Source organism: Morchella importuna, assembly GCF_003444635.1.
Source record: "Morchella importuna strain M04M26 chromosome Unknown Morimp01GS013, whole genome shotgun sequence".
Taxonomy (NCBI): Eukaryota; Fungi; Ascomycota; class Pezizomycetes; order Pezizales; family Morchellaceae; genus Morchella; species Morchella importuna.
In genome coordinates, this window is record NW_025763410.1 from 385,410 (window position 1) to 399,503 (window position 14,094).

The 14,094-nt window shown below is 49.9% G+C and overlaps 3 protein-coding genes across 3 annotated transcripts; 2 read left to right on the forward strand and 1 right to left on the reverse strand.

The window, feature by feature from the left end:
• Positions 1 to 2,316: 2,316 nt before the first annotated feature.
• On the forward strand, positions 2,317 to 4,960 carry LAJ45_05020 (uncharacterized protein; the record flags this gene model as incomplete). The annotated part of the gene is made up of 8 exons (XM_046114594.1): positions 2,317 to 2,443; positions 2,524 to 2,631; positions 2,797 to 2,846; positions 2,996 to 3,274; positions 3,360 to 3,476; positions 3,543 to 3,602; positions 3,684 to 4,659; positions 4,722 to 4,960. The coding sequence occupies 8 exons, from the start codon at positions 2,317 to 2,319 to the stop codon at positions 4,958 to 4,960; spliced, it is 1,956 nt and encodes a 651-aa protein (XP_045972143.1).
• Positions 4,961 to 6,409: 1,449 nt separating this feature from the next.
• LAJ45_05021 (uncharacterized protein) lies at positions 6,410 to 7,566 on the forward strand (the record flags this gene model as incomplete). Its single annotated transcript, XM_046114595.1, has 3 exons — positions 6,410 to 6,473; positions 6,563 to 6,811; positions 6,890 to 7,566. The coding sequence occupies 3 exons, from the start codon at positions 6,410 to 6,412 to the stop codon at positions 7,564 to 7,566; spliced, it is 990 nt and encodes a 329-aa protein (XP_045972144.1).
• A 1,986-nt stretch (positions 7,567 to 9,552) lies between these two features.
• On the reverse strand, positions 9,553 to 12,228 carry LAJ45_05022 (uncharacterized protein; the record flags this gene model as incomplete). The annotated part of the gene is made up of 4 exons (XM_046114596.1): positions 9,553 to 11,390; positions 11,577 to 11,663; positions 11,759 to 11,857; positions 12,045 to 12,228. 4 exons carry the CDS (start codon positions 12,226 to 12,228, stop codon positions 9,553 to 9,555), a joined length of 2,208 nt encoding a protein of 735 aa, XP_045972145.1.
• Between the last annotated feature and the right edge of the window lie 1,866 nt (positions 12,229 to 14,094).

Below are 14,094 nucleotides of genomic sequence, written 5' to 3' on the forward strand. Positions count from 1 at the left end.
GCAGTATCGGCTAACATCAACTTGGCATGAAGGATCACAGGACCGAACACTGCCCGGCTGCTCTCTTCTCTTCTCTGCTCTAAGGTGTGTATCCTAGAGGTATGGAGAGGAGAGACACTGCAAGCTATGTAGATAGGTTATATATAGCGGGATCGATCGCGAAGGCATATGCATGTTTTCTTTTTCTCGTTTTTTCCAACCGGCCGTCGTTAGTTTCGTTCACGATCTGGATCAACGAGTGAGAGATTGTGAGGGTGGCGATTAGTAACTACATAATACTCATACCTACATATCTCGCACCCGGCCGCACCACCACCACCACCACTGGTCAGATGGATGTGCTTCTAGAAATAATTATTTTTCTTGGCATGAAGGGAAGAAGGGGAAATACCCGGGTATCAGTGGTACTTGGTACTGACTCCTGAGTGCTCTACTCTAGGCTTCCAATCTCCTCTGCGGATACCGACATAGGTACATACCGCAGTACTTACTCTACACATAGGTATAGGCTAGACACGTATGTATGTACATTCCTATGTAATGTAATGTGTGAGAGTGTGTGTGATTGCGGGATCACCGCTCCACTGTCTTGCTACTCCGCTTAATTCCACTTGTAATGTCTTGTCTGTCTTGCAATGCCAAAAAAACTCGGTACCATGACCTTGTGAGGTAGCACCACGTTGTATTATTGAGCACGGACTACACAATTGCAACAGTTCAAAGGGAGATAAACTAAGCGCGGCGTGTATGTCATGAGTAGAGTACTAGTATTTCGCTGACGTTTTTGGGCTGGGCCATTATTGCATACACCCAAAATCATGAGCTTGGCGTATTTTTGTATAGCATGCAATATCAGTCGCGTCCACAAACGCCAGAGAAATACGAGTAGAGCACATAAGGTACATGTAGATGTAGCCATGTGGAGTGGTTAATTGGTTAGGAATACCATTGCATTGTACTACTCTTCCTTGCGCGGCGAGTAGAGTACTACATCATAGCTAGAGTAGGTAGTAGTAGTGTAGGGTCCTACTAACTTTCCAGCCTGTCGCGTTGCAACGGTTAACTGCACCTCTTCTCGCCCGCCCCAAAAGGGGAGTAGCAGGCTTCAGATTTACTTTTCACAGCCCAATACGGCTAGCGGAGTGGCTGACACCTAAATATTGCTATTAATAACACCACCCAAAGGGGAACCAAGTGGCTTTCCGTTGCGGCACAGAGATGCACTTTCTTTTCCTTCCTTGCCTCCCTGATCACTGGAATATCAAGAGCACATATGTGTGCATGTAGGGCAATGTAGGTCTCATGTCAATTGCATTTCTAAAGAAATTCGGTGGGGAAAGAAAATTAAAACATATCATATAGAGTAATCCCATACGATACGATACGGGACTGGTCCTTCGATCTTGGCCATGCAATTGAGCAAATAAAGTTGCACCAATTACAATGAACTGAACTGAACTACATAAGCCACCACCACCAGGCATGGAATTTGCACTCAAACGTAACGTACTCCGCCATTACTCTACCCCCAGATCTGGAAACGGGCCTGTAGTCATCTACGACAAACCACCCAATCTATATATACGAAGATCATGGTCATGAGGATTCGAAGGCCAATTGGGGAAGAGGGGGGGGGGGGTGTGATATCGTTAATTATGTACATCACACATCCTTCGGATTAAAGGGGGTTGGGCGAGGTTAAAAATTCCACGCCATGGAATATTTCTTGGATTTTTTCTCTTTCTTTTCTTTGCTTGTTCCATCACCTGCTGCGCCGCGGCGGTGATGCTTAGTGGGGGCATACATAGGTAGGCACTCTCCGCTGCCAATTGATTTCCGCCTCTTTTTTCTTTTCTTCTTTACAAGGCGTCCTTTGGGTGACACTCCACTTTCCCGTGCTTTCGGGTTTTTCTATATGTGGTGTAGTGCAGTGTAGTGCAGGTCAATTGATCAAGATGTGCTTCCAGAGTATGCAGGTAGGTATGGTGTACCCTAGAGTAAAGCAAGATTAGGTTGCGGGTTGGGGGTGTACTCCAGGCTGGAAACCTTCCCGTCAACTGCAAGAGCCCACCCACCCACTCACCCATCCACCCACCCATCCACACACCCGCTCCATCAATGCTATGCCAAGAGCTAGAGGGTCCATCCATCCACACTCACACTCACTCACTCACTCACACTGCAAGTTGAGGACGGGAAGTCTAGATAATAACCCACCACCCAGCCCCATCTCTCTCAATCCTTCTCTCTCCTTCTCTTCCACCATTTTTTCTCTCTCTCCACACTACACAGTGAAGAGAAAGAAAAAAACCCAAGATGAAGAAGATCCAGATGCTTTCTTTATTACTATGGCTTGTGATGGTAGTGGGTATCCAGGCTGCCTATGATGATGGGGAGCTCAAGTATCCGCTGAAGCAGCTGTGCCGGAGATGGGACCACCAGAGTATGCTTTAATTCTGTCCTTAAACCTTGAAGCCTTGGTTCTGGCGGGATGGCGGGAGTGGGCTAATGAAGAACTTGTAGCTGCGGTGCTGGATAATACGCTCTATCTCGTTGGGGGCCGTGTCATTATCAAGGAGACGCTGCAGAAGAAACTGGGGAATAGGTCTTCGACATGGGAGGGGGAACCTAGTGAGTTTCTTTTATCTCTCTCATCTCTTTCTCTTTCCTTCTTTATATCTCTATCTCACTACCCTAAATGAATGATAGAGGAGCACTTCTATCTCATCCCATCTTCATATCCCCCCCTCTTATATATCTACCTCCATATACTAACCCCCCCTCCCCGCCCCACAGGCCAGGAATTCATCTCCCTCGACCTCACCACCTCCTTCAGCCTCGAAAAAGTCGACGACAACGGTGACTTCCTCCCCCCTGGCGGCCCGTCACCCACACCATCGACTCCAACGTTCCCGGCGAATACCCACTTGCGATCGCCAACGGCGGCCTATGGACCGGCCCCGACAACAACACGCTCTACCTCTACGAGGGCCAGCGCATCAAGGGCGCCGAGAAGAGCGACCAGTCCACGCTCCTCAGCTTCGACATCGCCGCGGCCAAGTGGAGCCGCGAGACAGCCTGGGACAACCCGGACGGCAGCACGCCGAACCGCTTTGCGAAGGGCACGAGCGTCAATGTGCCCGAGATTGGGATGGGCTTCTATGTGGGCGGCGCGAGGATGTATGCGGGTGCGGATGGGGAGAGGGAGTGGAGGTATCCGGTGGAGCAGCAGATGGTGGGCATGGATATTGGCGGGGGGAACTATGATGCGCAGGTAGGTTTTGGTGTTTTTTTGAGTGGAGGGGTGAGGGCTTCTTGTGGTGGGGTTTGTGCTGATTTGGGGCGGTTGGGGGAGGTAGTATCAAGAGATTATGGAGGGGACTATGAGGGCTATGGGAGCTGGGGTGACCTGGATCCCTGTGGGAGACAAGGGGAGCTTGGTTATGTTTGGAGGAACAAACGATACAGAGACTAATGTAAGGCTTCTTTCTTTCTCCGTACAGCTGTTTAAAAGCTGGGGCCAAAACTGACACATTTTACAGGAAGTAAGCCCATTGAACGGAAATGACCTTGCTGATAAAGCTCCCAAAAACACAACTCTTGTAAGTACTAAAGCCCAGGATATCTTTTAAAAAAAAAACCATCTAGCATCAAGCCCATATAATAATTACTTACCTATCCAGGAATCCAACGCCCGCGTCCACATCTACGACATCGCAAAAGACAGATGGCACGTCCAGCTCTCACAAGGCGACGTCCCCGTAAACCGCATGCACGCCTGCGCCGTCGCCGCCACCTCCCCGGACAAGAAATCGCACCAGATCTACTTCTACGGCGGCGGCACAGGCTCGCGCATGTTCGGCATGGACGACTCGCGCTTCATGGGCGACCTATACGTGCTCAACATCCCGGCCTTCAAGTGGCAGCGCTTCACGGACCTCAAGAACCCGCCTGCGGCGCGGTCCCGCCACACATGCCATGTCATCAACAAGCGGCAGATGCTGATTGTCGGCGGGAGCAGGAATGACTCCTTCACGGTGCAGGCGCAATGGTGCAGGTGGGACGAGATCTCGGTGCTGGATATGACGGACCTGAGGTGGGAGCTGCAGTACGTCCCCGCGACGCTCAATTACTCGGTCAATCCAAAGGTCTACGAGAACAGCTTGGTGAATACGGTACCGATGGACACGCCCAGTCTGGGCTGGACCGACGCAGGTGTGCAGCAGTGGTTCGCGGCGAACGATGCGGGCCTCAACGACGACGCTGAGGACAAGCCGGGCCTGGCAAAGGGCGCCCTGATCGGCATAATCGTGGGAGCCGTTGCCGTCGTCTTGATCCTTGCAGTGGTGGGTTTTATGCTCTGGAAGCGCAGAAAAAATGCAAAGCTCGAAGAGCAGCGCCGCGGGTCGGAGGGACTTCAGGAGCCGTACACAGGCGACAATGTCCCTGGATCACCGCTGTACGACCAAAAGCATGGAGGTCTCAGCCCTGGTTTCCCCCAGGGCGAGTTTGGGGACGCAAAGAACCCCCCGAGGTTCTCGGAGCTTGGGTCGGAGCCTTCGACCGTAATCTCGGAGATGCCGTCGGAATCTAGAACGATATCTGAAATGCCGGCCTCACCTGTGTTCTATGAGCTGCCAACTGGAAGGTCTCCAACACGTAAGTACCATGATCCCCCAATTTCCCTTATTGCACGTAAATACTAACAGTTACGAAAATAGACGCAGACTTGTATGGCGGTGGGTATCTCTCCGAAACCTCCAGATCGCCCATCAGTGATTTGAGCCAGCCCGACCATACCCAGGCCGGCACACACATACGAGCGATGTCGCCAGTGTCGCCGGCAACGGTCTTGGAGGATATCACCTCTGTGGTTTCCGGCCCAGGGACTGTTTCTTCATCGTCACTCCCCCGCCACGACGAGGCGTACTACCCTACAAGAGATATGCCCCCGCATTAAACCACCACCACTACTATTGCTATTTGTTTTCTTCTTTGTCGAGTCTTTTCTAAGGGCCGTTGTAATCTGTACATATTTCTAGGCACTTTTAATGGAGTTGATGCAGATTTAGGGACCCCCCCCAACTTCAATCAACTAAGCCCTCTTAGATACCTTTTTTTTCTTTCCTTTTCTTTTTTCTTTTTTCTTCTTCCTCAATGAATTTAGCTCCTGCTTGATGATTTCCGAGTAGAGGACGTATTTGCACGCGTGATGATGAATTTGGGATGTATTTATGTAGAGTAAAATAGCCCCTCCACAGGTTTTTGTCCTGGGGGAGCAGCAGCTAGAAAAGTGCACAAGTCTCCTCTACCACCACCATGGTTGCAAGAGAAAAAAAAAGCTTAAGCATTGAAAATATCCATTCTCGTGTGTAAGTAGTCTTTAGCATAGCCTTAAAAATCCAAAAGGGCTCTTTTTGCCTAGGGCACTTATTGCACTTATTGCACTTGCTGCACATATGTAAAGAAGCCCTTTGCACAACAGCATATCATATATGAACTACACAGAAAGTGCGAGTGTTGAGACCAGTAAAGGATCATTGGCCCATTGGAGTGCACTGGCAAATGTGCAATTAAGTCATGATTTCCCAGAGTAGATCCCGGCGTCCCCGACCATGGGAGGGATTTTTTGTGCAAAAGACGATAACACGAGCGAGAACCTAGAAGCACATCTCCCCCCCCCCCCGGGGGCCCCAAAGCGGCATACCGAGCCCTCTTGTTGTGAAAATGCCAATGTGCTGCTGTATGCACACAGGTGGGTGGTACAACAGCAACGGCTAGCGAGATTTCTCAGACCGCGCCATCTTCATGAGATATCACTCACTCGCTAATGCTCGGGTCTCCCTTGATTTGGTTGTTGGTACCCTAAGGGATCAGGCAGGGGTGTGCAGTGCACCCAATCCAATTGTAAGCGCCCTGCTAGTTATGCTAGTAGTAATCAACGAGCCACAGTAGCATAGCGCTGCACTGCGTTACAAACCTCTTCTTACTTATCCACTAGCTTGTAGTAGGTATATTGTAATCGCATGTTAATTAGTAGCCACCAACCAACACGCATTAATTAATATAATTATATATCGATCCAGTTATCTATTATATTCAGCTCCCGACGTATGAGGCAAACGGCGCCCCCGGCAAACGCACGGACCAGCAGCAGCAGTAGAATCCCGGAAGAAAGCTAATCCGTACCGGGTCAAGTCCCGTCCCTGCGTGGCCCCCGGCCCCCTGCTGAAATTTTTTTTTTGGTTAATTTTTCTCCACGTTGCCCGTCCAGGGTTTGGGGGGGGGGAGTATTTAAGCTTCTTTCCATCTCCAAGCTGCAGGCTAGTCCGCAGATCTTGTTGCTTTCCAGAATCAGAGCATACCTTGATAAAGCTTTCTTTTTTGATTTTATATATATATACACACCATGGCACCAGCTCTGACATTACCATACGAGCCTGAGCCCGAGCTCGAATCTGAACATTTCCATGGTATAAACCTCGAGCTCTCCTCTAGTGGCAAGTTTTCATCCGAGATATAAACTGACATAGAGACCCCCCCCCCCCACCCCATCATGTAGTTCTGGATTTACCAGCACTTTACACAAAGCCCAGCCCAATCGTCCTCCTGAAGACTCTCGAAAAACTCACTCTCCCGCCGCCATCATGGGACCGCCCGCCAGCAAGCCAGCAAAGCACGCCCCCTGGACTTACCAACTGGCTCACCGGCATAATTGCCTCTCCCCTGCAGTGGATCCCCGACGAAGCCGTCCAGGAGCAAATCTGGGAGTCTGCAAGTTCACGGCTCGCCGAGCGGTGTGGTAGGACTGGTCAGTACAATATTATTATAGACCCCCTTCGTTACAAAAAAAAAAGCCCCCCTTCTGACAAAAAAAACTCTGTAACAGCCATGCCATCCACAGACCGAACATTCAAAATCTCTGCCTCCCTCACCCTCACAATCCACGAACCCACCCTCACCGCCGACAACCTCGGCCTCAAAACCTGGGCCAGCTCCTACCTCCTCTCCAAACGCCTCCCGCAGCTGCCGCTCCCCGCATTCCCCGCGGGGGCCCGCGCCCTCGAGCTCGGTTCCGGCACGGGACTCGTCGGGCTCGCCGCCGCCGGGACGCTGCCAGGGGTGAGCTCCGTCCTGCTCACCGATCTCCCCGAGATCGTGCCCAACCTGCGACGGAACGTGGAGCGGAACCGTGCTGCTTTGGGGGGCGGCGGCGCTGTTGATGTTGATGTTGATGTTGCGGTGCTGGACTGGCGGGATTGTGGCGAGGTGGTGGAGGAGGCGCGGCGGTTTGAGCTGGTGCTGGCGGCGGATCCGATTTATTCGCCCGAGCACCCGGGGCTTTTTGCGGGGGTGGTGGGGCGGTGGATGAAGAGGGATGCGGGGGCGAGGGCGGTGGTGGAGCTGCCGTTGAGGGTGGGGTTTGAGCGCGAGAGGGAGGATTTTAAGGTGAAGATGGGGGAGCAGGGGCTGGTGGTGGTTGAGCAGGGGGTGGAGACGGGGTGGGATGATTGGGGGAATGGAGAGGTGAGTTGTTGGTGGTCGATATGGAGCTGGGGGCGTTAAACCTATAGCTAGTTTTTTTTCTTTCTTTGCTTGTTGCTAGATACCTAGATAGAATAGACAGTACAGAGAGCTAGAGACTAAATATATAGAAATAGGGATAGATTAGATGAAGTTAAACGAAACGAAACGAAGACACGAATATCAACTTTAAAAGATTGGGACATATATATGTAAACAAACCTAACACACTTATAACTAAGAGAACGGGCTACCTAGATCAAAACCTCGATCCACAATCCCCTTGATCCAAAACCCCGCCCCAGAGCCTTCTCATCCGCATCTACAAGCCCAAAACAAGCCCAAGGCAAGGCAGGGGAGAACTCTAGTGTGAGTAGGATTCATCGATAATTCATCTTGAGGCCCGAGTTCTTCAAAGTGCGTCAAAGTAAAGGATAATTATGCAGCGAGAGGATGATGACGACGATTCTAGCTATTCAAGTAGGTGACCGCCCATTCTCTCACTATGTATAAATACTGATGTCCTTCTACCATTTTACTCCCCATCACGCTTCCTAGATACATATCTTTTTATGTGTCCTCTGGCAACGTGGCCGACAGTATGTACAGCCACTCTGCAAAAGTGTTCGTGATTCCGATTTCGGAGTGAGACATGTCTCCATATGAAGTAACCGCGGCGGACCATCAAGAACCCCCCCCCCCCCCCAAAGAGAAGACTGTCCCAGTGACCAATGGCGCCCAAATTAATGAAGAATAAGACCAATGACCCATCTTCTTTTTATATATAGTCACAAACTATATTATATATTTTTCATTGTTTTGAATCTCAACTTTAATAACATCAGTATGACGGGTGCGCCACACTGCGCACTGACATTAAAACTATATCACAAACACTTTTGCTGAGTGGCTGTACATGTATGTACTTGCCAGTGTCTCTAGAATTCGATTTTGCAGGTGAGAGCGGGGCCGGAGAATCTTTTTTTATTTTTTTTATTTTTATGTAAAGCTACATAGAGAAAGCTATGTAGCTACACTAATTATAAATTTATCCTAGTTTTAGTCAAGCGTAATGACGCGGTTCCCAACTCACTCACTGATCACTCACCCGGCCACCTACCTATGTAGTGCTATATAACTATGAACATAACTTGTCCTTGTCTCCCAATGGTCATTCCCACCCTGATCCTATGCGCTCAGATCAGCCCTCTTTTAACCCCCTCGCACGCAAAACAAGAACCTTCATTTAAAAAAAAGAGAAAAAGAAAAAAAAAAGAAGAAGCAACGACAACATATAGACCATAGTTCAATCGAGGACTTACCACCGATTAGAACTAAATCTTAAACCCTTTATTAATTATGCTCTGACCTCTGCGTGGAGTAAGAAGCCTAGGGTGTTATAACTATCCACCCTTCGTCTATGATTCGTTTTGGTGTAAAACCATGGGCCAGCAATCGATCAAGAGACACCAGATATCACTCAACAGTGGTAGGTAATACAACTGGCCTAGTCTTATACCAGCTCCCTACTAGATAGTAACGGAAGATTCGATGTTTCAATGCTGATGAGTGGATGCTGTAAATAGGGATGTTATATATAGATAGGGTGGTCCAACTACGACATTGTAATTTAATCATGACATATCACTCGCATCATGATCATCATCATCATGATGTCTCAAAAAGCGGTAGTATCCCGATTCCTTGCTTCCCACGTATATTGACCGAGCAGAGAGGGTTCTTTGGCTTTTGAAAGCACGTCTTAATTTTTAATAGCAGCACAAACAGATAAATTACCAGCCCTATCCTTACCAAATTCGTACCCGTCCGTCCGTCCGTCCATATACCTACCTAATCCGCCATTTTTTTTTTGTTAAGAGATATGAAGAGAGAGAGAAAAAAAAATAAGACGCCGCCATGATGATAAAGAGACAAGAATATTTATCGAAGGAAAGAGAGATGGATGATAGGAAACAGAAACGATAACCAAGCAAAAGAGTAGAAAACATAAGATGCCACAGCCTAGTTCTACAACATCTCATCATCCTCATCCACCTCTATCTCCCCACCATCCTCTTCCTTTCTTCTCGCCACCCCACCAAAACCGATACCACCAAAACCCCTCCCAGACACATCGCTGCCATCAACGGCTCCCACCGAACCAAGTTCCTCTCCACCCATGACCCGCCCCTCGACATCTGTCTCCTCGCATAACTCCATCACACTTCTTCTGCTCAGTTTCCTGAACCCCATCGTGCGGACAATCCGTCCCCAAAAAGTCAGCGCGAAGCGCGCCGCCTTTTTCCTGAGCGCCTCCTCACCAGCGGTGCCGGCGCGCTCCCACACGACTGCGGCAGATTCGATGTCAAGCTCATTGAACAATCTGCCGAGAGCAAGTGTACGTAGCCGCTTCATGTTGTATATGTTTGCCATGACTAAAAGACCGGCGACAACAGAAAGGTTGGCGCAGTACGGCGATGTAGCGATAGAGTCACTGTACAAGTAATACATGAACGCCCTCACAACCGAGTATGCCTCTGGTAGATAAAGGCTTCCGCGATGGAACTCTCTCATACGGGCGTTGTACAGTGTCGCAAAGTGGGGCCATCTAGCAAGTAGTATGAGCTTGTGAACCTTGATCGGGGGTCCCAGGACCTGCTCCGGCGGCATGTCGGGGTCGTCAGATGGTGGCATAGGGCTGTTATTGACGCTACTGCCCCAAATGCCGCTCATGTCCCATTCGTCGCCTTCTGCAGCCTCGTCCTTCATCGCACGGATAACGAAATCTGCGCCAGTATCCATTTCATGGTTGTCGAACACACTGGCAAGATCCCAGCCGAGCGTGCCATTGTGAGGGTTTTCGCCTTGCCGCTGTCCAATGTCAATGCCGATTCGGCTGAGATCGATAGGGAGAACATCCGAGAGGTACTCCTCGCCTTCGCCGAGACCAAAATCTTCTTCGTGGGTGGGACACCCGAGAAGGTAAGCCATTGTGCTGTTAGGTGAGATAGCGAGATAGTGCCATCTCCATTCTCCACCCCCAAAGATATCGGGGCCATCGGCCATTTTACGCCATGTCATCTCGTTGAGATCCAGCGCACATAGGCCCGTCTCCGAAGGATCAATAGTGTTGGCTGAGGTTACAAAGTCCAACAGAGTGTTCCCACAAATATGATGGAAATGGGTTCCATGAGCTTCTGAGGGAATATCACGACCCCATAAAAACCTCACTGACGAGGTAGCAGCAGGAACAAACTGCTTCCTCGGCGGCGGGGAACTCCGTTGAGACAGATTAATAGGCCTTGGGGAATTTGGCCCATAAGGGCGGTGTGAACGAAGCACACGACTCTGGCCCACGGTTGGCTCATTACTAGCGCCTGCCTGTCGAGTCACATACCCCATCTGCTTCGTATCTGTTCTCGCAAACGCGGGATGGTTCAGATCCAGTGAAATGAGTTCTCCCGTTCGATCCATCTCTTTCCCCATACCGCCGAAAACCCACAACTTATTATCCCGGACCCAAGCCTGGTGATCGAATCGGGCGATCCACTTCCAGCTCCTACTCCATGTCATAGATTTCAAGTCAAGGTAGCATATATCGTCTAGAACCTCTTGCGGATTGTATTCCGTGTCATCTTCTATGGCATTAGGATTATTATGAATGCCACCCAGAATGAACAGCTTATCCTCATGGAGCACAACCGCGTGGCGGGAGCGCCCGCTAGGAGGATGCCCCTCCACGACTGGTTGGGACCAAGTTGCTGTGGATATATCGAATATATAGACATCAGAGAGAAACATTCGGTGTTCATTCTCGCCCCCGAAAATGACTAATTTATTATCGCGCCAGTAGGTAGTAGTATGCCCTAAATTATTTAACCCAAGCTTATTAGCAAGCCGAAACGGGTAAGTCAACTATTAGTAGTAATTAGGGTGCGGCCCAGATTCTAAACACATAAAACCACACAAATTGCCAAGCACAAAACTAACGACAAAAAGGAGGGAATAATGATGGGCAGAGGAAGAGACAAGACAGAAACCACTAATCATACCCATTCTGACACTCGGGATGTCACCATAATTATCAACCAACGTCCATGTGTAAGTATGCAGGTCCAACTTCAGCACGTGATTGTACACTGTCCGACAAAGGAGAAAAAGTCAGCAAATAAATCCCAAACCCACCCCTGCAAGGGGAACAACCTCATCGACCAACCAACATTGTGAACTATACCTTCATCCGTGTACTGATCGAATCCTCCAAAGGCATAGATAGCCTCATCATCTCCACACACAGTGACCGAAGCATTGACTAGACAAGCCAGCCTAGCACCTACAATCCAGATCACCACCCGCATTAGCACCAAGCACTAGCAGCACGTCTGAGAACGGTCCAACCACGCAAAACCCAGCAACCAGCAACGACTCTAGCCTTTCTTTACGAAACATTCTCACAACACTGCCCCCCGCCGCCACCATTGACATCGAGAGAAATAAATCACCCGAAAACTTGCACAAACCTTCAGTCCTATACGCCACCGACCTATACGGTCCCCCAGCACCATTACTGGCCCCATCGTCGGCGCTGCCGCCGTCCACGAACCGCTTGCGTCCATGAAGGTTGCTGCTACTCTTCTGCATCGGAGGCGTAGAGAAGGATAGATTCGAGGAGTTTGCTCCGGCGGATGCAAAGATGCTGTTCATCGCTTGCTCTCGATTCTGCACAGGCGTGAAGGGTATGTTGGGCTGTAGAGACATGTATAAATGAGGCTTGTATTTTAATAAAAAAATTCTGCTACGGACAAAGATGAGGTAAGTATTTACGAGGGGTAACGATATAGTAATAACAAAGGGTAATAGAATGCAACGCAGCAGCTGATTCAGGGATTGAAATATGGATGAGGCTTAAAAAGTGCGCACAAAGAGTGACGGGCCGAATAAAGGAAGGATTTTGGGGGGGCGGGGGGGGGGGGGGGGGGAAGGGATTCAAGAGAGGAACTTCGGGGAGAAGAGAGGGATTTCGGGGAGGGAAGAGGGAGGAAGCCGGGGGCTCGGGAAGCCGGATGACAGGTATTACTTTGAGGGGTGGGAGGGGCCGAACCTTCAGATAACGGAGGGGTGTGTGTGCGTGTGTGTGTGAGCGTCGGCGTCGGCGTCTGCGTCTGTGCTTGTGTGTGATGGGCTGATTGCTGGACCCGGGTAAGGAAGGTTACTAAGAGCTAGGTAAGGTATATAAGCTACGGCCCGCTTTGTACCAGGAAGTATGAGCTCGGCCAGTCCAGTCCAGTCAGTTTTTGTCGGTACAGCTAGATAAAGAACATGTATCAGTACATGTAGGTATCGCAGCAGAGCAGCAGAGCCTCAAAGTAACAAATATTCAGAAAAGACGTGACGTGGGGGTACGGTGAGAGTGCTCAAGAGTGGGTCGTCCCAGCACAGCGCGTGAGGAGGAAAGAGAGGAGACCGCAGACAGACCTGGATCATTTGCCTTATGTGGTGTGGCTTGTGTAAATGGTGTGATGTGGCTGTGGGGTGGGTGGATGACTTCGCTGATCTGCATCGCTTACTGGCCTATGTGGTGGGGCATTTTAAATTGATGTGGGCTTGCTGCTGCAGCGCGGGGTGCGGCTCCCCGCATTTTTCTGCCCTGGCCCACACCCCATCACCATCATCATCACATCACCACTACCAGTGCTGGTATTAACAGCCGAGACGGGATTACACTGATCCATCCATAGGCCCTCCTGAGATGTTTGGCGAGAATCGCTCAGGTGTGCACATTCTGATGTGTCACTGACTGCGTCGTTTTGTCTGGGGATGGATGGTGAATTGGTTTCAGAAAACGGACGTGCACGCGTTTCGAGTGTCCCAAACAAGACGCCGAAACCTCCCCCCATCCCCACAAACAAAACAGCTCGGAACCAAACTCATGCACCACACAGTCACATCAAAATGTGATGCAAGCCCTCTTCCCAGGATCGTGGGATAGCAGATCGCGATTTCAGATACCACAAGAAATCGGGCACCACTCGGGCCGGTTTCCTATTCTGGCTGCTGAACTCGCTACAGACAGATCCCACATTACGGGCTGGCTACGAACTCAGACCTCAGTATCGTTTACTGTTACTTGTTTTCACTCAATCACATCGGACCGGCGTGACCAATGGGACCGGGCAAGCAAGATGAGATTTGTAGCACAAAGCACAACAGATTTGCCTCGTCAACTAGGTAGACCATCTACTCTCAGGGTCCAGAATTCAGGTTTCTTGAAATCCACGAACTTGTGGTGCTTGAAGATCTATAGAGTGTAAGTACACACGCCCCATTCCTGCAGCAGCGCCCGAGGTTCGGAGTTTTCAACACATATCACCACAATTGGTTCGAACCTATGACTCTAAGCCAAGTAGCAACAAATTTAGAGCCCCCAAGCTTATAATTAGCAAATGGGCAAACGATAGGCAGGCCGGATAACGATGATCACCAGACAAGGGCTTAATTTATCCTTCTTTTGGCGAAAACCACTAGGACACTGGGTTGATGTATTTATATCCTTTCGGAATGGGGCGCGGC